The sequence below is a fragment of the Lotus japonicus genome, chromosome 2 (assembly GCF_012489685.1).
Source record: "Lotus japonicus ecotype B-129 chromosome 2, LjGifu_v1.2".
In the NCBI taxonomy this organism is placed as follows: domain Eukaryota; kingdom Viridiplantae; phylum Streptophyta; class Magnoliopsida; order Fabales; family Fabaceae; genus Lotus; species Lotus japonicus.
In genome coordinates this window covers 65,609,669-65,633,865 of record NC_080042.1, presented here as the reverse complement: position 1 = coordinate 65,633,865, position 24,197 = coordinate 65,609,669, and the positions used below count along the sequence as shown (strand labels likewise).

Here is a 24,197-nt window from a genome sequence, read left to right as displayed (position 1 = left end):
AAACAAACTAATATCTACGAGTGTAACAAAAAAAAAAAACTAATATCTACGAGACATATATCAGGTGGCAAATGAAATCTTCTTTGATTTTTTTAGTTTTTTATAATACAATCTAGAATTCAAAATTAGAAAATAAAGATAAAGTGATTTTTTTTTTGTATTTATCAACGATGGAAGAGGATCATATTTAACTAACCACGATTGGATTAAAGATCTCTAACCAAAACATACACATGATAACAAACACCTATGGGTGATCCATCGCACACACGCATAGAAAGGTAAGTGAAGAATACCTCTTTAGCCAAGAACGTGTTTGGAGAATTTGGGGCAAAAAACAGAGTGAAGGTCCACTGGTTGCAACTAAGTGTAGTGGAGAAGGTGTGGTGATGCCTTGGATCAAGTTGGGGAAGGCTGTGTGGTTTGAGTTTTGAAGAAAATGGACAACAATGTTGTAATGGTGGAAATCACAGGCTCTTGGTGTTTGGACGGTCTCTCCCCTTCTTTTCTTATAATTTTTTATAAGAAATCCCTTTCTACTCTCTTTGTAATTTTCTTGCTCTCCTTCTCCATTCACTCTTCTCCTTCTTCCCCAACCACTCCTCTCTGCCTCCCGGTTCCTTTCTCCTCCCCTTTACTCAATTTTGATTCTCCCTTTTATAGACTCAAGGTACTGCTTGCAAGTTGGCAAGTTGCTTAGTCATAGTGATGGGCAGTTTGGTGAACTCCTAAGCAAAATCATGCAATCACTTTCTGTCTCCAATTTTTTTTTTTTTAATTTCGGCTCCCCATCCCCTTCTTCTCTATTCTACATCATAATGTATGTTGTTTCGGCCAGAGAGTCATTCACCATGAAAGAAATTCCTTTTTTTCATTTAGTAGTAATAACAATAATTTTAATAATAATAATAATAATAATAATAATAATAATAATAATTGTAATATACGTAAATAAATGAAGGATAAAATTGGGTGCTGACACCGGATAAACACTAACTCCATACAAGCAGGCGGGACAACAACTCATTCCAACAGTCGATTTGCCACTTATATAATGACCCATTCCAACAATTAATAGTAATTGATTTCATATGGGACGCATTCCAACAGTATCCTAAATCCGCCAACGTTAAACCTTCAACGTCTCCAGACTTTTTGCTCCACGGTTAGCCAAACAACGAAGTTATAAATCACCATGTTTTTCGGCATAAGTGATCATGATCACCAACTCATAGATGTCCACAGTGACTCATTGCAAAGAAAGCTCAACCTCGTCCGGCTCCTCGTTTGATCACCATCTATAAGTATAACTCAACAAGCATAAGATTCAAGTGTGCATCATGTTAATTAGATAAACAACATTCATATTCCATCGATCATCATATGATTCACAATACAAGAGCATAATATTCCATCGATCATCATATGATTCACAATACAAGAGCATAATATTCCATTGATCATCATATGATTCACAATCCAAGAGTATAGTATCCACATTCTGCGGTGGTCGACTAGGTAGACATAGGTATTGGACGAGATTGGTCGGACTCACATCTCGAAGAATGTGACACAGAGTAGCATTAAGTGGAGTGGGTTGTTGTTCCGCAGTCGCCCTGGGTGGTGCTACCGAGGGTTGGACCACTTGGGTTCGCCTATTCCAGGCCCAACCCCACCCTTTCTAGTCATGGAGGTTCGATCTTCCTCGCCTCCCTTGGTCTTTCTTGTACATTTGGGACTTGGCGACTACTTCTGGCCTCCAAGTTTAGTCGCCAATACTCACGCTCGTTTCTTCAACGTGTCGTCCTCCTCTTCCATGATAAATTTTTGCACCCTTGCCCGGGGCTCGGACGTGCCCTTTGCAAGGTGGTTAGGTCATTGTTTAGGGATCCCGCTCTCAAGCCATGCTTGAAAGCTGCAACACAAACTAAAGGATTGGCATCCTTCATTAAGTGCATCATGTATGTTTTGATCATCTCGCCTTGTTGGTGAACATTAAATAAATCTGTTGTAGTCGCCTTTTGGTCTTGATTTGCAGAGAATTGAGTCAAAAAGTTGGTTGATAAATCAGTGAAGTTTCTAACATAATAATGTGGTTGCTTGATGAACCAAGTCATTGTCGTTCCCTTGAATGTTGAAGGAAGAAGCCTACACTTAACCGCATTTGTCGCCCTACCTATCACCATTTTAGTATTAAAGTACCACAGATGATCCACCGGATTTGAACCGCCAACATAGACATCAAGTGTCAAAGTTTGCAAATGCTTCGGTATGTTCATAGCCGCCACTGCTAGAGCAAAATTTTGAAATTCCACCAGATCCCCCGTCTCAATACGGCGCCCGCGGCAAAATCACAAATCTGACGCAAATACTTCACCTGAGCTTGCAGGTTCTCATTTTGTCTATGTGCCTTTTGTATAGTGTCCATTACCTGAGTAAGTCAACTATTGTCACTCCCTGGTGTAGATTTGGACCTACGGGGACCAGATCACCACCACTAGCACCAAAATCTGGATCTAGGACCTCCTCCTACTGAGCAGGACAACGTGAGGCCTCCTACTCCACTTGGACCTCTGGATCAACCACTGGTTCAGGATGTTGATCTCTGCCAGGAGCTCGTTCGTCGTGTCGTCCACTGGCACCAGGTACTCGTTCACACTCTCAACGTCAACAGAAGAGTCTGCGTCAGATCTATAATTTAAAACATTACTCACTCTTCTTCACCCTATCAACGTCAACAAAAGAGTCAAGCGAGTCAAAACCTGCAAGACAGCGTCAATGTTCTTGACCTAGGTATGACTAAGACAAGACACTCTAAAAGGAAACCCTAGCAGAGCATAGAAATACGAAATAGGCCAGAGAATAAAGTTGTCATATCATAAATGAGAAAAATGATCCTTTGTACAATAAATGATGTCCCTTATATAATGGGGGATGGACCGAAACACTAATCTTTTTGGATCATTGGGTCTCATAAATCTTCGGCCTGATAGCCCTTACATGATAAAGATTCTAAGTCTGATGCATATAAGGCGTGCCTTAGTTCATGCAAGAGTCAAGTTTCCATATTCTAGCTATGCATTCGACATTGGATTACAACATTCTGTCATCACCTTGCCTTACCCAGCCTTCTCTTGATCGTTACAAGCATTATGTCTGGGCAGGTCCTACAGGACTAGGTCCCGCCCATAAGCCCACAAGCCAACGCACCCGAAGTATGAGGACATAGGTGTCTTAAGTTCTTTAGTTGTCGATTGAGGTAGTCTTCTAATCACTGAATCTGTACGGGTCTTGGAGAATTAGGCCTCGTTCAACCAATACATTTTATAACTTATCATATAGTTTAAATTGGTACAATCATGTGTTTGGTATATGGTGGTGGTGGAGAGTGGCGTTTGGTATATGGTGATGGTAGCGACGACGGTGAAGTGTGATAGATGTGGTGGTGGCAGTGGCAATGGAAATGGTGGGTGGTGTCGATAGAGTAGTGGTGGAAGTGTTAGTGGTGGAGGCAATTGTGAGGAGGGTGGTGAAGTTGGTCGCGGTGATGGTAGTGACAGTAGTAGTGGTGGACTGGTGGCAGTGTTGTAGGATGGTTGGTAGTGGGTGCAATGGTGGTAGCCAAGAGCGGAGGTGCCAACAATGGTTGTGGTGGTGGTTGTTGTAGTAGTGGTGGTGACGGAAGTTGTGGTGGTGGGCTATTGTGGTTGTAGTGATGATGGTGGTGCGGTATTGATGGAGTTGGCGATGGCGGTGGCAAAGGATGGTAGTGGTAGTGGTGATGATGACAGTGCAATTGGTGATGGTGGTGGTGGCGCAGTGGTGGCGGTGGAAGTGAATTAAATAATTACAATTAGCTTAAACGTCACAATCTTTTCAGGTCAAATACGAAATGCCAAAAGAGCACTTAGGTGGGTGGATGTGTGTATCCTTACAAAAATACACCTCTAGGTGTGTGTGGATGTTAGATTTTTCACAGGGGTGTTCGTTTGACACTGTTTGAATACCTTTTTGTGTGCTAGATATTAATACTTTCTTCATAGGGGGTGTTTGTCTAACTTTGTGTGAACACATTTGTGTGGATATTAGCGATTTTCTAGGGGATGTCCATCAGACTCTATGGGTGTCTAAAATGCAGCCATTGCTTACTAGTGTCCTTATGGAACTTTAACGAAAAACAATTGAAAAACTCCATATGTATGAATAGAACTGTTGGAAAAATTAGGAAGATAGTGAATACTAGCTTTATTCCTCTAAATGGGATGATACGTTGGAGAGCACCAGTTTCATTTTGTGCTTTAAGTTTCAATCATCCTCTTAATATCTTTTAAATACAATTTTTAGTAAAATACACTCACCCCCTTCAAGGTTTGCAAGAATGACACTCCACCCCATTGTTTTTTAAAATCTACACTCCACCCCATTTTTTATAAAGGCAAAATTTAGTGACGAAAACAAATTCGTCACTAATAAAAAATAATTACTAATTAGTTAAAATTTAAATAAATTAAATGCATATACACTATCATACATCAATTTATGAAAATAATTTTACTGAATTAAATTTAAAAAAACCATCCACTCTGTCTGTTAAGTCCACGTCTCATCTATCTCCAAATCATATTTCTCACCACAAACGGTCACCACCAAACCTTTACTCCCTTTAACACGACGACAACCATCCCAGAATGTGAAACTCCATGGCACCACCATGCCTCAAAGTTTTGTTGCGACCTGAACCCCAGAACGTGAATCGCACATCCCCAAAGCCACTTGTTCAACTACTTGTTGTGAACTTCACCTCTTTAAGTTGTGAGCGAACGCTTTGTTGGTTAAAGATGTTGTTGGATTTTGTTAAAAACGGTGCTCCACCGCATCGTTGGGTTCTAATAACCTCCGATCCACTTCATATTTCTTAATTTTGTTTCTCTGTTTTCTTCACTCATTTGTGTTGCTTTTTAAGTCTACAATCCAATTTTAAAAATTGGAGGTATAAATAGATTATTTTGATTAAAATTGAATTATTACCAAATATGAAAACACAAACATGTTTCACTATGTTCGAGATATGGTTTGTCAACCGGTCATGTGTGCTATTGCAGAATTTGCATTGTGAATTTACGGAGGAAGAACGCGATTGAGAGAATGAGGAGGACTGTGATGTTTTCATTTTTACATTTATTGGATTATATTGAAAATATTTTTTGAAATTATTGATTAACAATTTAAATAATAACTAATTAGTAATGAAGAATATTTTTCGTCACTAAATTTGCCTCTATATAAAATGGGGTGGGGTGTAGATTTTAGATAAGAATGGGGTGGAGTGTTATTCTAACAAAACTTGAGGGGGATGAGTGTACTTTACTCTACTATTTTTGATGGGTTGGAGAAGTGCAAAACGGTTGGAAGTAAAAGACGCTTCACAATCTTATAAGAGGATAATGAAAGAGAATGGTGGTGATAGAAAAAGAAGTATCTTCCTCTCCGTTTGATGATGGATAATAGATTAATGTCTTCTTCTCATTTTCTCTTATGAGCATTGTTATAGAGACTCTAGCATGTATAGAATCTGAGTGCACAATGTCTTACATGGGGCTGTGTTAACCTTGGGGAGCAAAACCGGCACTAGATTGCATCGGAGGTCTGCCGGAATTTTTGCTTTCAAGGCAATGGTTCATCCACGGCGCAGCTATCTTCCTAATTTTTCCAACAAGAACCACATTGTGGGTATGTGTGTATGCGTGTGCTCGCGAGTGTTTTGATGGTTAGGTCTAACGCAGTAATAAACAGAACCACAAAGTTAACACTCTTTGTTATAAATTGCTACTATTGTCTATTGGTATCATGACAAAACTGTAACGAAAACATTGAAAAACTCAATATGGTGGGCGCGCGAGCGTTTTTCTGGTTAGGTCTAATAAATTAATACATAGAACCACACTGTTAACACTTTGTTATAAATTGCAGCTATTCTCTACTGGTATCATGAGAAAACTGTAATGAAAATGATGAAAAAAATCCATACATAATTCACTCCAATATGAAGAAATTGCAAGAACTCTCTTGTCAATGCAGGTCGGAGGATAAAGCCTCAATAATAATGCAATATGCTTAAACTGATTAACATAGACATACACTGTAACTTCATCATTTAGAATTGTAGAATTTTAGGGTTAGTCCCAATTTAGAGTTTCATCATCCCAAGCTAACTCTGAATCATCGAGGGGAGGAAGAAAGAAACTTTCCTTATCTTTCACATTCGGACTAGAACCATCATTCATGCAATTGTCAATTATGTTATCAAAGCTTTTTAACAGCATTGGCCCATTTTGTATTTCTTTTAATTCCTTCTTTTTTTAAGATACGCCTTAGCCGCCTCTTTTTCTAAATCAAACGTACCAAGCCACGATCTAACGCCTCGAAATGGGTCTCGAATTTCTGCTGTATACTTCCCCCAATTCCTTCGACGAACACCTGGGAAAATGCTCGTGGTTTTCCTTTTTATTTTGCTGGAAGAAGGGGTGGGATCTTCCATAATCTTTTCACAATAAACATTTTGTTGTGGAGAATTCTCTTGATTTTTCATGATGTTTATATTTTCTTCTTTCATTGAATCTTTTCCTTTGCTTTTCGATCCTTGTCTCTGAGATTTCCTAAGAGAGCCTGACATGCTGAGAAATACAATGAAATCCGATCAAGTACAAAGTGATAATCTATTAAGGGGGCGAAGACAATATTTTAAGGATAAGAAAGAACCCAGATTCACATAAGTCAAAAAAGCTATTAACCTTAATTCAAAAGGAGTATCAAGAAGAGATCCAATCCAAATCCTGCATTGAAAGGGGCAAAATAAAACTTCATTATTTAAACAAAAAATAAAACCTCTAAAACTCATGTCATGAACTATGTCATAGTTGAATTGCAAATATCAAGGTAAACCTACATACCACGTTGATCTCAAACTCTTGTAAAAGGTTTGACAAGGCTAGTGTGTCCTGATCAAATTACAAGAGTTGCATGCAGAGGCACTAGATACAGTCTAATCTGATTCAGACCTCAGAAGACTTCTAAGCCTTTTTAGTCTTCAGTTCTGTAGAAAGCCTTTACTTATAGTGTTAAGAAGAAATGGGGGCAAAAAAACGTGTTTCATAATAAATAAAAAATTCATAAAATAATAGATAAAATATTAACTGTCTCTCACAATATTAGGTAACCAAAAAGTAAAATAATAAAGGCAGAATAAATTTATTAGGAACCTCATTATAGTGATTTAGCAATGGATTGATGGTTAAGTTTTCAATTTATAAATTAGAGACGAAATTAGCGCAAAGTTAATTCTTCTCTAGTGACGTTACAAGCTTTTATAGTGATTTTTTTTCAAATTATTATAAATTGTTAATTTTTCTTGTGCGATCTAAACAAAATTCAGAAATTGTGATAGACCTTTAATAACTACTTCGGACTTGTATCCTCACCCTTACGAGGATCTAGTTCATCTACCATAATTATTGATAAGATAAGTAACCTTACAAGATAATAGAGGATAAGAACCAAGTTGTCATTTAAAATACACATGATATATTAAACATGTTTGTTTATATTTATGTTCACATCTTATATTTTATTCAATACCTAATACTATTATTATACATAGAAATTATTGATTAACATTTGAAATTGTCAATAAATATTGCAATAAAATTAAAATATATCTATTTTATAATTAATATATGATAAATTATAATTCTAATAATTGTAATTTTTGATAATAATTGTGATAAATTTTGATAATAATTATCTTTTTCTAAGTTTTGGTAAATAGTTTCTTAATTAGTAAACAGTTTTAGCAACCAATTTACTTAATAATATAAATATAAACTATGAATAACATTTTAAAGTTTTTAATGAGACAATAAGTAATAATATTAAAAAATAGTAATGTATAATATAAGTAAATTATAATTAATAGTTTTCCCATATCTATATATATATATATATATTCATATACATATTAATTAATATATATATGTATATATTAATGAATATTATAACTTATTTCATAATTAATACTCTCATTGATGTTACATCATGTAATTTTTTATATAAAATATAATATATTAATAATAAATATTATAAAGTAATTATTAATAATAAATATTATAATATATTAATAATAAAAATTATAATATGTTAAATATTATTTTAATATTTAAAAAACTAATTAATGTTTATTTATGTTATTTATAGCACTAATGAATTAATTTTGACTTAAGTTAATTGTATTTGTTAAAAACCAAAGTCAAAATTCATTCATTCATGCATTACAAAGTCAAATTTAGTCTATAATAACATAAATAATCATTAAGTAATTGTTAAAATATTAAAAACATGTTTAATATTATTTGATTTAAAATTTATAAATCCATTTTATAATATTTATTTATAATATAATATATTTATAGAAAAACTGCATTATGAAGCATTCATGATTGTATTAATTATGGATTAAGTTATAATATTCATCAATGTATACATATATATTAATAAATGATTTGGAAAAAATATTAATTATAATTCGCATACATTATATATTACTATTTGTAATATTATTACTTATTGTCTCATCCAAAAACTTAAATGTTATTCATAGTTTATATTGTCAAGTAAATTAATTACTAATTGAAAATTGATCACTAAAGAATATACTATTTATTAAAACTTGCAAATAGTTAATTACTATTAAAATTAATCATTTTGTGAAATTTTAACTATTAGAAATTGAAATTTTTATAAGTATTAATTTGTCAAAAATTAACTATAAGATAGGAATATATTATTCGTTTTAAAATATTTATCTACAATTTCAAATGTGTAGGTATATTTAAATCATCTAATTAATCAACAATGTGTAGGTCTAGAGGTAGACAAACTAAATTCTCGTAAGGGTGAGGACACAAGCTTGAACCTCGAATAAGTCGTTTGTTAGGAAAAACTATCACAATTTCTCAAAGGAGTTTAGACCGGTCAAAGATACAAAATAAAATCAACCATTTAGAATGATTTTGATATTTAATATTACTATAAAAGATTGTAACGTCATTAGAGAAGGACTAATTTCGTCTCTAATTTATAAAATGCAAACTTCATCGTCAATCCATCGCTAAATCACAATAATGAGATTCCAGATAAATTTATACGACCATTAATATTTTACTTTTTGGTTACCTTGATATGTGAGAGACTTTTACACCAACCAATTATTTATCTATTATTTTTATGGATTTTTATTTAATGTTAAATGTATTTTTGTGCTCCCATTTCGTCTTGACACTATAAGAAAATGCTTTCTACATAATTGAAGAGTGAAAAAAGGCATACAAGTCTTATGAGGTCTGAATTTGATTAGTATGTACCTAGTTGTGCCTTTGCATGCAATTCTTGTCATTTAATCAGAGACACACTAGCCCTGTCAAACCTTTTACAGGAGTTTGAGATCAAAGTGGTTTGTAGGTTCACCTTGACATTTGCAATTCAACTCTAACACACTTCACGACAATGGTATTAGAGATTTTAGTATTTTTTTACATAATGAAGTTTTATTTTGCCCCTTACGTTGTAGGATTTGCTTTGGATTTCAATGTTTTTGTCCCTCTTCTTGATAATTGTTTTGAATTAAGGTTAATAGCTTTTTTTGACATATGTGAATCTGAGTTCCTTCTTATCCTTAAAATATTATCTTTCCCCCCTTCATAGATTATAACGTTGTACTTAATCAAATTTCACTATGTGGCTCAACATGTCAAGCTCTCTTAGGAAATCTCTGAGGCAAGGATCGAAAAGCAAAGGAAAAGGAAAAGATTCAATCAAAGAAGAAAATATAAAACATCGTGAAAAATAAATCCAAATTGTGAATAATGTAGACCTGCAGAAGCTACAGATGATGAAGAAGATAGTGGGGTTAACTACCAAATAGAAAATCCCAAAAGAATAGTCAGAGAAATTTTGGTTCCATGTACGATAACCAAATGTCTAGAGAATTCTCCTCAACAATATTGTGAAAAGATTATGGAGGACCCCACCCCTTCTTCCAGCAAGATAAAAAGGAAAACCACGAGCATTTTCAAATGTGTTTGTCAAAGGAAATGGGGGAAGTATACAGTAGAAATTCAATACCAATTTCGAGGCACCAGATTGTGGCTTGGTACGTTCGATTCAGATTAAGGCTGCTAAGGCTTATCTTAAAAAGAAGGAATTAAAAGAAATACATAATGGACCAATACTGCTAAAAAGCTCCGATAACATCATAGACAATTACATGAATGATGGTTTTAGTCCGAATGTGAAAGATAGGGAAAGTATCTTTCTTCCTCCTCTCAGAGCGAGTCGTAAAGCAGACATGGTTGATTCTTTGAGACTCCTTGTGACTGAAACCAAACCATTCAGAATTAGTCTTGGAGATGGCCCCAAACGTTTTTCTAAGGGAAGCTATTCTGATTTGATGATTTAGGTTGGAAAGCACAACCAATGCGTGAATGCCTATGTACTAAAGTTTGGTAATTGCCGAGTTGAAAGTCTAGAGACTTAGGGAATGGTCAAGACAAAATGGTAGACAAGAACCGTGTGTTATGAGAAGGGTGGAAAACCAGTCACTCTCAAAGGATATAAAATAGGGGATTCTAATAACAAACCCATGTTACATGGAATTTTACAGGAGGTAGAAATGATAAAAGGTCTAATGGTAAGAGAAAGTGATGAAGTGACAAAAGAAAAAGAAGACTTAGGTCCTCACCAAAATGGGGAATTAGAATTGACTATCCATGAATTTGACAAGGTGATTGAAGAACCATCTGGGCTACCTCCAAAAAGAGATTATGAACAAGCTAAAACGCTTCAACCGAGAGCTAGACTTGTGAGTGTTAGACCATACCGGTATGCACACCATCATAAGGATAATACTCATAATGGAGAGACAAGTGAGTTCCTTACCGGAGAAACTCCTATGGATGTTGTTGCTCAAGTGTTGTGGAAAGAGATAAAGCACTAAGTAAACTAAGGCTCCGTTTGGAAACACAACTTAATTAAGCGCTTTTATTCATAAGCTATTTTGAAATATTTATTAAAATAAATCGAAAATAAGCAATATATAAGCATAAGCTTTATTTCATAAGCTATCCTGAGAAGCTTATGAAAATAAGCTCAAAACATCTTATGGTAGGTCATAAGTTGCATAAGCTCTCTTAAACACTAGCATAAGAGTTTATGCTATCAGATAAGCGCAAATAAACTCTTCCAAACGGGGGCCTAAACAGATGAAGGCTGCTGCTGAACTTCATTGCAGAGACATGAAGCAAATCGAAAGGTAACCAATTGAAGAAGCCACTTACGAGGAGCAAAGTTTCATTACAGGCCAATATCCTCATTTTATCCTGAAAGACATGGCAACTGTTACAGAGGGTGATATTGATAAGATAGCCCTAAAAATGTATTCCTGCAAGGTTAAGGCTGACAAGGGTGGTGAGCAAATATTATTTGGAGGTGGGACTATGTGAAATCTGTTAGAAGAGATAGAAGATGTATAAATTGAAAGGGGAATTACGTGAGGCACATGAGAGTTTATTTTCTCCGACTCCAAGCTAAAGTTCTTGGACTAGGAGAGATCCTTCGTAGTTGGGAACTTATTTTCTGTATAGCCCAACAGTATCCGTTAATAAAATTGATTGTCTCTGAGGTAAGAACATAATTCCTATTAAAAAAAACACATATAACCCAACAAGTTTCACCATATATAAAGATATTCACACACGAGAACATGGGCACGCGCAGCAGACACGCACACAGACCAGGAACAACATTCATATATCACACAGTAACTTACACCATAGAAAGGTATTCACACATATACATATACTTATAAATAGAGAGAGACGCACCCAACACTAAAGCAGTTTTGTAAAATAACTCAGACAGAAGTCAACGAGTATCATTGTTAACATGCGAAAATATATCAAAACAATTCTTATATATTTATTAAAACCTAATTATAATATTTAAAAAAATATCCTAAAATATGAATAAACAGGACCTTCCCTTAACAAAAGTGATTTATATAAAGCCAACCTAAATTGATATTTTTAATAATGTAAGTTTGCTCTTCCTTAAATTGTATTACTTGAATAATTAGTAAATATTTGTAGCAGCATTTTTCTTTTCTTTTTTCATGATTTTTTTAGTATCTTCCTATTTTTTCAAAAATTTATAAAGATTTTATGTTTTGTTTACTTACCTGCTGAACAATGATATCAGTTGTCAGTCCATTCATGATTCATCAGCCGGTCCGACCCATTTATTTGTGGATTATATAAAGTTGACCTGCATACCCACTCTAGTATAATCAATTGATAGTCAGATAAGACTTATGTTATATCTACTGTTAGATTTAATTTAAAGTTCACTATAATAAAATTAATGTATATGTACTTGGATCAGGTATGGTTTTATCAAAGCTGAAATTCAGTAAGCCAAAAATCCGTTTGAGTTAATCAGGTTCTTTAATTTGGGGCGAGGTTGGTCAAGTTAACCCGGCTTATGTGCAGCACTAGAGTAAATAGGCTGATTAATCTTAAATCATCTAAAAATATGAGCTCAATTCCCTTTTCTACACATCCCCAAAGAATAAAAAAGCAAGGAGTATGATATCTTTTTATATCTCCTCACTTATTGAAATGACTTGCTATAAAAAAAAACAATTTTTCTAACTCTTGTGTGTGGACTTACTTAAGAAACACTCCCTCTGATCCCTATTTTGGGAGACCAAACTCTACCCCAAAATCTAACTCAAAGGGAATATTGAAATTGTTCTTATTATAGTGTCATGGTGCTCAATACTCAAATCTCACTAGTCACTAGGCTATAAAAAACCAATTTTTCTTGAAAAGCTCAACTCTTTACAAAGCCTCTACTAGGGTAAGCAAAAACCAGCGCAGCCACCGCTTCACGTTCCACCGTCGCCGCTGCCATACTCGACCACCTTTGTCCAAGAGTTCATGATCCAGTTCTTTGCACCTTGTTTCTATCTCCAACTGCACCTCTCGTGGAAGCTCCCTCTGCCTTCTTTTGCGAAATTCTCATACTGCCTCCTTCTCCAATCGCACTTGTTCGCCTTTATCAGCCACGATAAGACTTGCTTCAACTGTGCTTCAGCTTTCCGCTTGTGTTTCAGACTTCTCTTTTGCATCAATTTTTGACGGAGTGTGTGATGGACAAAAATAGTCAATATGGCTCGGCTCCGCTAGAGTTTCGAATCATGTTGTGGCGGCGGCATACGATGGTGGGCAGGGTTTGAGGGAGCAGGTCAGAGGTGAGAATGACGATGAGGAGCAAGACAACAAGGATAACAAGAAGAAGAACAATAAAAATGTTCTTATCGTAGTGTCATGGTGCTCAATGCTCAAATCTCACTAGCTTTACACTTACATCATCCTGTAAGTTTCTCTTACAACAATCACCAAAAAAAGAAAATGCAAATTGAAACTAAAAAAGAAGAAAAATGAATTAGCAGTTAAGGCATCATGATGAAAGCCTCTCACAACTACTATAAATTGAAAAGGCAATGTAACAATGAACTCAAATCTCTCCGTACCCTAAAAATTCTTTTCCCTACCACTCTGCCATTCCTTCCTCCTCCTCAACTCTTATATCAACCAAATCACACAAAGTAAATGTTAAAATCAACTAATGAATTCAGTGCCAAAAAAGAGTATTGCAACATTTTGACTTAAACCTAATTTAAAGTCAAACCCCACATTAATCAAAACCATCAAAATTAACTAAGTGCAATAGTTATGAAGTGCAAAAAAGAAAAGTAAAAAAAGTTATACGAAGAAGAGCCATCAAAAGTAGCGTCCAAAATAACGAGAATTAGATCAAACCGAACTACCCGAATAAAAAAAAATGCTTGGAGGTAGGTCGTCGAGTCATCGGAAAAAATCATTTTATTTTAGCTAGCTTCGGCAGGTTCAGTTGAGGAAAAGTTAACCCATTGAAACCCAAACCCGACCGATTCACGTGTTTTCAAGGTTAAAAATAGATATTTTTGTATCTACACTCAAAATACAAACTCATTGATAGAGCAAATTCATCTCATCAATTTACGACTATTTTATTTTTAAAAAAAGTTAAAAGCAATGTACAGTTTCCAGAAGAAGTCGGGCTCATATAGGCATATCAGTCTAGGCAGACTAGTCAGAGACAGTGAAGACAATCATCATTATGTGAATCTTAATTTCTTCCATTCCATAGCCTATTGCCACTTCAACCATTAGGGTTTTGAAAAACAATAGCATCAAGCCAACAATTGTCACTACGGAGGAGTGTTTTGTCAAAACGGGGCAAGAGACGCCCTGGGCAAAGGCGCGTCAATGAAGCTTTTCAACTCCCAAGCCCAATTCTAAGCTCACCCTTGAGTCGAATTTCAAGCCAAATCGAGGTGAACCCGAGCCACGGAGAACCTCCTCATTCCATCATTTTTTTTATTTTTAACTCTACCCCCTACTCCATGGTGAACCGAAGCCACCATCCACATCAACTCCGACTTTGCATCACTGATTGCTATCCACTGACAACTTCATATCTCTCTTGTCAAGGTCACATTGTGTCATCCATCACCATCATTCATTTCCTCCACTCTTATACCATCGGTTGAAATAGGAGAAATATTTGATATTTTGATTGCACGGTTCCTCTTTTAGTGGGAATTACAAAAAGTAATTGACAAAATCAGGAAACACATCCTAAGTTAAGAATGAATACATTTATGTAAAGAATTGCTTGAAAATGTCTAAAGCTAAGAAAGGAAACATAATAACTAATACAAAAAAAAACATTCACCAACTCTAAGAGCTTTAATGATCTACGACACCCTGTCGACTCCCCCGATTTCCTCTATATAAAGAGCATTGTTTAGTCTACCACAAGAAATGGACTCATACCACTGATCTACTTTATTCTCGAAAGCATACACAAAATAGACGATCATCCATCCTCTTGTCACTGCGACTCATCTTCCCTGAACTCTGATCCTGAAAATGCAATGATTGACCGTGAACTTCATACTGCATCTGGACCTGATAGACTGAGGATATAGGACAGTTTAGGTAAATGTAAAACATTTTTTTAGACAAATGTGTTTAGATAGGGTGATCCTCCACTTTCCTACAATAGCTAAAAAAATTACCATTTAGAATTCTAATTTTTTTTTCTAGAACAAGAAAAGTCGGTCCCATGATCGAAGCACTAGAATGAATGATCCATGGTACAAACATATTTGAGGTGCAAATATGGGAGCTTACTTGTTTGTGGCACAGAACCACTAGGAGTACCACATAAACAAATTAAAAAACTTATGAGTACCACAACTAATACCTTTCTTTAAGAAGTCAAAGGAGTCTCCTCAACCTCACGAGCTGCAAGGAAGGTCTTGGAGCTTTAGGACCAAATTTGCTACCCTTTAGATGTGACAGTCTCCCATGGATTTTGCTTTTCTCGGGTGTGATATGGTTTGTCGTAGTGGTCACACTAGAGATTTGAGGAGTTCTTCTAGTTCGTAGAACTCTTAAGGCAATTGCTTCTTCAACAAAGGCATTGGTCTCAAAGAGTTAGATCAACTTTGATCTTCCCTAGCAACATACTTGCCATACCCACTTCAAAAAGAGTTAGATCAACTCTTAATTATTCTTCCTTCTTCCATTGTTTGCTAATGATGTTCAACATCCTCGACTGACTTCCACTTTCAAGTGCTGAAGAGATCCAGGTCTTGCTATACCCACTTCAAGGTGGAAGTATTTTGTCACGTTCTTATCTCGCTACGGAAAAGGGGAGTTCATAAATACGAATTTATTTCAGAGGTCAGAGTAACATTTCTAGGATGCTATCTCCCTTAATTTTGTGGTTGTGGAATAGCAAATTGTTGATGGTGTCTTCCTACATGGAATTCACCACATGTCATCACCGTGGAGTTTTCAACATCCCCTTAGGCATGATGTGGGTTAATGCCTCAATGGTGTCAGGCTTAGGTCGCCAATCGATGAGGTATTCAATATTTCCTCTGCCACGGATATACATCTGAAAAGATTGGGACCATGGAAAATAGTTAAACCCATTGAGTTGAAAAGTGGTGATTAGGACATAACGGGAATCGTGCAAAAGGACTCTCTGCTTCTAATAAGGGGGTTGCGAGCCTTAGGAAATTGTGATATCCCTCTTCTTATTATGAATATTGTTGGTGGCTGAGGACCGATCAACCATGGTTGTAAATCAAAAGGCGCATAGAATAGCCATGGTGCCAAATTAAAATAGGGGAAATATTATTAGATACTTTGTACACAGATTCCTCTTCTATAAAGGGAAATACAAAAGTTGATTGACCAAATCATAAAATTAGAATCCTACGTTAGGAAGGAATAAATGAAAATAAGAACTACCTAAAAAGATGAAGTTAAGAAAGGAAACAAAATAACCACATTTAAACAAATATATTCACAAAAATGTGAGAGATTTAATGCTCTGACACCTTTTAAACATCCTTGAACCACAACTGACCACACAATGGAAGGCAGAAATACCCAACGACACGCTTAAGAGACCCTGACCCTTTTGGCTAGATTAGAATCAACCCGCTCGGGCAACCTATTCGCCGGATTAACCCACAACCCGAGTACTATGAAGTACCATTCGGACGAAAACGGTTTAAGATGTGAGTGTGTGTTTGATTTTGGACGAATCGGGATTTTCAGTCCGAAGCATACTGCTGAACTGAAATAATAAATTATCTAAAGGAGTTACATTAAAACATTATAGGGAGTAAGACTATTGGTTTGTCCCAAAAAAAAGTCTAGACCAAGCAAAGGTTAACATGTTAGGCTAAAAAAAATGTGCACCGTGATGAATATTTCAAAGCAATATTTGCAAAAAATTGTACCTTCTACATGATAACAACAACTGGAATGTATAACTAAGTGAGGTAGACTTGAACAAGACAGCCTCCTCTTTCCCCAAAACACGAATAAAAACAACGTTGCCTGATTTGATAAATAATTCAAAAGATTTTTGTAGAATACAAGTTCTTACCTGAAGGTGTTGCAGATATGGTGAAAAGGCTCCAAAGGATTATTGATAATGGGACTCAATTTGACTCTCAGCATGTATATATTTTAGATATAGACCAACTGTTCTTTGAACCTGATAACCGGTGGTTAAAAATCAGGTTTGCTCTGGTTAAATACCCTGATGGATTGTAAAGCACTTCCAAGAAACATTTCAACTAGGAAGGAGAACTTGAGATCAGTTGCAACATGATGTTTGTTTCAAATCATTAGGTGAAATTCACAGTTCGGTCTCATGAAGCCCTTTACTATGAAAAGAATTATCAGAGCAAGAGAGGTCCTGAAAGGGATAGAAAAAGGACATCAGCTGTAAGATTTAATGAGATCTATCATGGTGGCAATGCTTTGACTCTCCTCAATTTCCATACTAGTTATTAGCCTAAGGCTCGGACCTCATACATAATGTCGTAGAAAACTCTGGAGGATGAGAACACTCAGTACAGGGTTGGACTTACCTGATGAAGCAATCATGACAAATTATCATTGTTTGTGAACGCCAATTCACACACAACAGCGAGGTGATCGCTTCCCCATTTCTACAAGGCACGAAAGAATCATAAAGATAATGATTATTCAACATGGAACTCAATCCATAAGCATAATTACATATAAGACCAGGTTTTAAGTAGAGTACCTCATTAGGGAGTCCTCTAGTTCTTCTAAGAATATCAATCGGTAAGGTTTCGAGAACTCTAACTGGAGTAAGTTCCTCAGAATGCCTGCATATCACCGGCATCAGTAACGAACAATATGTAAATGCAAATAATTCTGATGGTTGGTATGGAACAATATAACTACCAGATATAATCAACTGTTCCCATAAACTTGGAGTGGTATGATGTCGCCAAGGGCTCACCAATATCATCTCTTGTTCTCTGGTTTCCCTGCAGAATCAACTATGAGATTAATGCAAGATTATGTGGGGAATATCACAAATGTCCAATGAAAGTTGTTCAAGGAATTTCCCATATCAATATTTCAAGTATAAACTTATCAAGTATAAAAAAGTTACACAAATAGGTAACTAACAATTTTTTTTAAGTTGGATTATAATCATATAGTTGACAGGTTAAAACATCATACCGGAACACCACTATAAGCACTGCATAGCTTGAGATGGTGCTGAAGATGAGTGACTCCTTCTGCACCAGTTGCAAGCCTTAGTTCTTCTACATTCCATTTGTGTAGCAATTGCCTTGAAACCGACACTGAAATGCTGCAACAGATACATACCCAAATAATTATCACAGAATACCTAGCACCAAACATTTGACAAAAACAATGATTACAAGTTTACAACCCTTCCCTCCAGAATAGGAGAAATAATATTAAAGGCAGTTCTATTAATTTTAATTTGCACTCAGAGCAATCAAAAATCACATTTTCATGCCAATAAATAATCAAAAGTGTGAAAAAACAAATACTCTTGAATCATTTTCATCATTGATAGTTGCCTTGTCTTTTTAGGAAGGAGCAGGGAGGTGAAGTCATAATAGTTGATAACTGAAAACAAAAGATTGTATAGATTCAAAAACAACCTAGCATCATCACCAATCTCTGATCTGAAGATCCTATCATTGGACTGGATTTCAAGCTGACCTGACATGTTTTTGCGATTATGAAATTGGATGTCTAGCTGCAATAAATGAAGCGGTAATTTCATTAGTAAATACTGAAAACTCAAAATCACACCCCTAACTCTAATTGGATTTTATTTTTCCATTAATGGACTGGAACAGAACAAGTGGGGTAAGATGGAAAGGGAAGGGGAAGGAAAAGGAATGATGGAACATAGATCATAGAAACTGGATCAGATGGAAAAATGGGATTATTGAATATTGTTTGAAAATGACAACAAAAATGCTGGCATTTGAGAAATTAGTACTCTCCCTAACTGAATTCCAGCAAAACTCAATAACTGCTTAACTAACCCCTCTGCTCTATTCATTTTATAGATATACTAACTACCTAACTGTTACAAAGACCCATTGGACACAACTAACAATCAGGGGTTGAAACTCCTATAACTCTTCTCCTATACACCTTAGTAATAGGTGGTTTGTATTTAACAAAATACACATTCCCCATGTTTGAAAGATCAATAAGGGAAAGGAATGGAACCTCATCACCTTTGAGTTACTCCATTCCACGCCCAACTTTGGGGGGAACAAAAAACGGAGTCTTTGAGAGGAACAGAAAGGGAATAGATTTCTTCAAATTCATTTCCCTTCCTATCTATTTTGACACTCTCAGACTAGGGATTTTGCATCCCTTTCCCTCATTCCCTTTCCGTTCCCCTAATTACCTGTAATCCATAGCCCAAACACAGGTAGCTGACTTACTCAAGGTCTGTGATACTGTCCATATAATCAAATTTCTCTCAGATACTGCACAAAAATAAGCTAAAATGGCTTGAGAATATACCATGACGAGTAGATGCCAAACTCACCTTGGATGAAGACACAAACTTATATATTGCACTCTGCCAACATAAGATTAAAAAAAAAAAATAGAAACAATGAAGTACCAGCGCAATGGACCATTAATCTGAAATTGATCAACTGAGTACAAAACACGATATTACCTGTGGAAGACTATTTAAATCCCCAGCAATAATAACAGGGATGTTGCCCCATTCTTGTGACAACTTGTAGGCTTTATCAAGTAAGAGTCTGACCTATTCATTTATGACATGTATCAAGTTACCAGAATCAACAAAATAGATTAGACAACTTACTTAACTGTATATAGTCAAAAATGTATTGTTAGAGTGATGCAAATGACTTGCAACGAGCCCAGCCCAATAAAAATAAAAGAACCACAGTACACATACAAAATCAGTATGCTGTCTGTAGCTAGTTTAGAAAATTCAGAAAGTACCTGGCCCAGTTTGATGTCGCCACGATTTGGGTTGAACAGCACATGTATATTTCCTACTATAAATCTTTTTTTACCGGAAGATGGCGTCCTGTCGATGTAGATTGAATTGGTTACTATGCACAAAATATTGCAAAAATCCACGGTCATGAAATAGGCACCATGTGTGTATGACCGAACGTGAATATATCAGTATATACATTATTCTTTCCAAAATATTAACTTTTAAACTAGCTTTGCTGCTAAAGAATGAAAATGAAATAAAGGTTTAAAAAAATAATAGTATCTAGTAATATGTTAGTATGCCATAATTTAACATATTAAGCATTCCAAGATATTTGAATAAAATTATCCTAAGTGTTACATTAAAAGATATGTCAAAGACAACAAATAATTGTGTTCATATTACCCATTTTAGACATACAAAACTTACACTGCTGTTAATTCACATGTGTCGGATTCTGGTCTATCACGGTTTACCTGTAAATAGATAATAAAATAAAATGAAGAGTAACAATAACATAAAACCAATACCCAAAGTAATTGGTTTCATTGCACCAACAAAAAAACACGTTTACATACAACAGAATTTATGACCTAGGGTAAAAAAATTCATCAAGGACCATAAACCTTTCTAAATAAACAGAACAAAACAAATATGGAACAGAGGTAGGAAGCGAATAAGAAAAATAAAACACAAAACCTAAATACCTCAAAAACACAAAGTTGAGCTACATTGTTACGCAGGCCAAATCTCTGAAACTCTATATCTTCTTGATGCAAAAGATTAAATCTGCATTAAATTTAAAATATACTGTGATCAGGCCAAATTTGGAACTCTATTTACTCAATTGTGAAAGGATAAGTATTAAGATATAAAACAATCTAACAATGGATACAAAAACCCAATTTTCTAAATGAGTTATGGGTATGGAAACCTACAATTTGTCTTTCCAAAATATAGCACAACCATCACGTGCTCCCCCTGTGCGAGCCTGCAATGAATGATAATAATAGCCCAGGTAAGGAAATTGATTAATGATTGGGACTTCAAAACCTTCTATGAAATTTCAACTATGAATATAATTTACCTTGTAAACACCTTTAAAGCCATTGTTCTGGAAAAGACCATCCAAATCATTAAAATGATCAACCTCCTGCAGCCACATGATTTATAAGAAAACAATTCTTGACAACCAAATTCGAGGGTACATGATGTTAACTTACAATTTCAAGAAGAGAATAAATACTAATTAGGTAACATTAAGATGTTTGTGCTAACTGGCATATTAGACATAATATCAGCATAACATATTGTCAAGGAACATACTAGAGAAATACCACAGATTCATAATCCCCTTCATTGCATAAATACAAGTTATTAAGAGTCGTAGCTATATTTAAAAGTTAAAACATAAGTTAGTTAAATTAATATCTTGTAAGTCTTCTCTTTCTACCCTTCAAACCTCAATAAAGATGCATATATGATATGTTAAATGTAAAATGGTTGTAAGTTTGTAACAAGATAACAAGCAGCCGAGAAGTATTATTAAACTACCTGGAAACACAGTATGCTTGCATTATAATGATTAATTTCTTCAAGTATGAGACTTTTCCGCCTGTCCCACGCTAAGAAACTACGTGGAATGTTAGAATACAAATCCAGATGCCTAGATGCATTCTCAACACCAAGTATATTGTATGAAACAACTACAACCTTATCTGCGATAAGAGGGAAAAGGTTAAGAATAGTCAATACGAGATAAACACAATCCGCTATCAAGTCTAAATGGCAAACTGTTTCACTGGCACAAAATAGAGTTAAAGTATTTAGCCATCTTCAGTGTTATCAAATAGCGGCTATAGCGGCGCCCGCTATAGCGTAGTGGATTTTTGGCTAATCGCAACGCCGCTATTGCCCACTATAGCGCACTATTCCCGCTATTCACGGCTAAATAGTGGCCAAAATAGCGGATTTTTGGCTCACTGCGAATCTGCAATGGTCCGCGATCGCGATTTGACAACACTGGCCATCTTAATCGCAGAGTGAAAATTAATGGAGATTTGAAACAAATCAGTATCCACAAGCAAGACAATGACACCCCACTTTTTCACATTGTGTAGGTAAATAGCCGCTGCTCGCTCCCGACACCCACCCCCAATATGGAAAATGACATCCCATAATCAAATTCTTCACTTATTCCACATAATGTGAAGACCTCTAACAGAAATGTGACACTAAATTGCTAATATTTTGCTTAACAGGAAAACATCCATAACAAAATTCGTTCCCTTTACTAGAAAAAATAATACAAAGCACACAAACACAATTGACAGTGGAATTTGGATGAAATTTGAATGCAGAACAACTTCATATTGAAATGGAATTTGAAGTAATTGTTTTTTTACCCATGCAATTAGAACAATCTTTGGAAGAGAAAACCCATCTCCTAGAAAACACTCCGCAGTTTAAGCCCGAATGATCGGACTCAGAATGTCTCATCCGCTTTGACCGATGATGGCGACCGCTAGAATTCCCAGGTGGCGGCAGACTTTGGCGTTTACGGCGGCGCACTATGTCGCCGCTGGGTAACTGCGGCGAGGTACGAGTCCGGTTACGTATTCGCTCCGAAAGCTTCATGACACGAGGTACCTATGGAAAACACGATCTCAGTTCTCAGATCAAAAATCATAATGAAATTGAGAATTTACTGGGACTAGGTGCAATGATTGTTCAGGAGAAGAGGCAAAATCAAAGTACCCACACTATCGAGGAGAAGGCAATGCTCTGTGAAACGACGGCGGAGACGGCGATGTGGAGGCTGCGGCACGAGGAGCAAGGTTCCTGCGGGAGACGGAGACGGTGGCGATTTGCCGCAAACCAGGCCAGGTGCAGGTGAATGACGCGACGATGGGTACAGGGTTAGAGTTAGAGTAGATATATTATTATATATGAGGGTTATTTAGGTAATTTCAAATAGCAGTAACATGGGCTTAGATATCCAAATACCCGCCCCATGAGCAAGCGGGTAGAGATAGAATCCATTTATAATTTATGAACTCGTTTGTATTTAATAATTTTACAATTTTTAACAATGAGCTACTCATAATTACAAAAGCGCATTTAAATACAATGATGCAATAATATTCGTCAAAGGACCTGTCCACACACGACGCGAGGTTCCTTCCCCTGAAGCTTGGCGGTCTAAAAGATCAGTTGCACTATTCTTTTCTTTTAGGATATGACGAAACTCCACTTTCTATTCCTTATATATTAAAGCCCGGATTCTAAAGATAGCGTCTCGTGTCCAAAACATAGATACATCCACTGAATTGTTGAAGACATCCACTACATGACCACAATCAGAAACACACTAATTATAAGAGTATTGAATGTTCGGCATAACGAGTTACATCGTACCTATGTGAGGATTGCCTCATTTGGGGGCCCGATCATGGAGAACTTTCCCCGTGGGGAAGGCGATAGGGACAAAAATCTCCCCGAGGCAAATATGGGGATGGGGTGGGGATCACCCTCCCAGCCCTGCGGGATCACCGCCTTGTATACATACGTAAAAATTCAATAGTGCCCTTAATAATAAAGTCAAGTACCTCATAAATTTTTTGTAAAGGACCATAAACATAGCCAATTATTTAAAAAAAAAATAATAATACAACCAGATTAAAGAATAAGTATAACGTCAATTTTTTTTATCAAGTATAAAAGTAAAATCCCTAAATTTCTTATCACTATTACCCTATTTCAAATTTCTTATTTTGTAGACTTCACATAATGGGACTTCAAAACCTTTCATTATATATGTTCACGTAATTTGACATGTTAGATTCTCATTTGTGGTCAAAGTAGAAATTCTTTTTTATATTTAATTTAGTTTTTTTGTTCAATTTTTAGTGATGTGTTAATGGTCTTCACGTGGACTAGTGGGGACCCGCGAGAAGGTATGGATTGGGGATGGGGCAAAAATTCACCTCGTCATGTTATTGAACCTCTTTGTGTGGAGGTCAATAACCTGGTTGATGTCTGCCGGTTCAACCACACTATGATCAACAAGGTGCTGCTGCCGAAAGAAAGTGCAAGGAATCATGTGAATGAGCATGCAAAGTATGCTCTCTACAAGATTTTGAAGAGAACCATGA

The 24,197-nt window shown here is 35.8% G+C and overlaps 1 protein-coding gene across 15 annotated transcripts; it reads right to left on the bottom strand.

Annotated features, from left to right (window-relative positions):
* Positions 1–992: 992 nt before the first annotated feature.
* On the bottom strand, positions 993–22,976 carry LOC130738902 (carbon catabolite repressor protein 4 homolog 5). 15 transcript variants are annotated; one of them, XR_009019686.1, is made up of 20 exons: positions 22,805–22,976; positions 22,449–22,692; positions 21,598–21,761; positions 21,131–21,196; positions 20,982–21,034; positions 20,751–20,832; positions 20,473–20,519; positions 20,043–20,130; positions 19,747–19,839; positions 19,612–19,644; positions 18,701–18,798; positions 18,246–18,378; positions 17,961–18,046; positions 17,797–17,881; positions 17,618–17,698; positions 17,128–17,442; positions 12,287–12,372; positions 6,951–7,093; positions 6,792–6,833; positions 6,090–6,674 (listed from the first exon to the last, which is right to left on the bottom strand). XR_009019686.1 is itself a non-coding variant. In XM_057591076.1 (16 exons), exons 2-15 carry the CDS (start codon positions 22,678–22,680, stop codon positions 17,630–17,632), a joined length of 1,329 nt encoding a protein of 442 aa, XP_057447059.1. In that variant the 5' UTR covers positions 22,681–22,692; positions 22,805–22,976; the 3' UTR covers positions 16,947–17,442; positions 17,618–17,629. The 15 variants fall into 15 exon arrangements, 1 of the variants encoding a protein (XP_057447059.1); XR_009019694.1 differs by lacking the exon at positions 6,951–7,093 and having other exon boundaries at positions 12,287–12,385; XR_009019684.1 differs by lacking the exon at positions 6,951–7,093.
* Between the last annotated feature and the right edge of the window lie 1,221 nt (positions 22,977–24,197).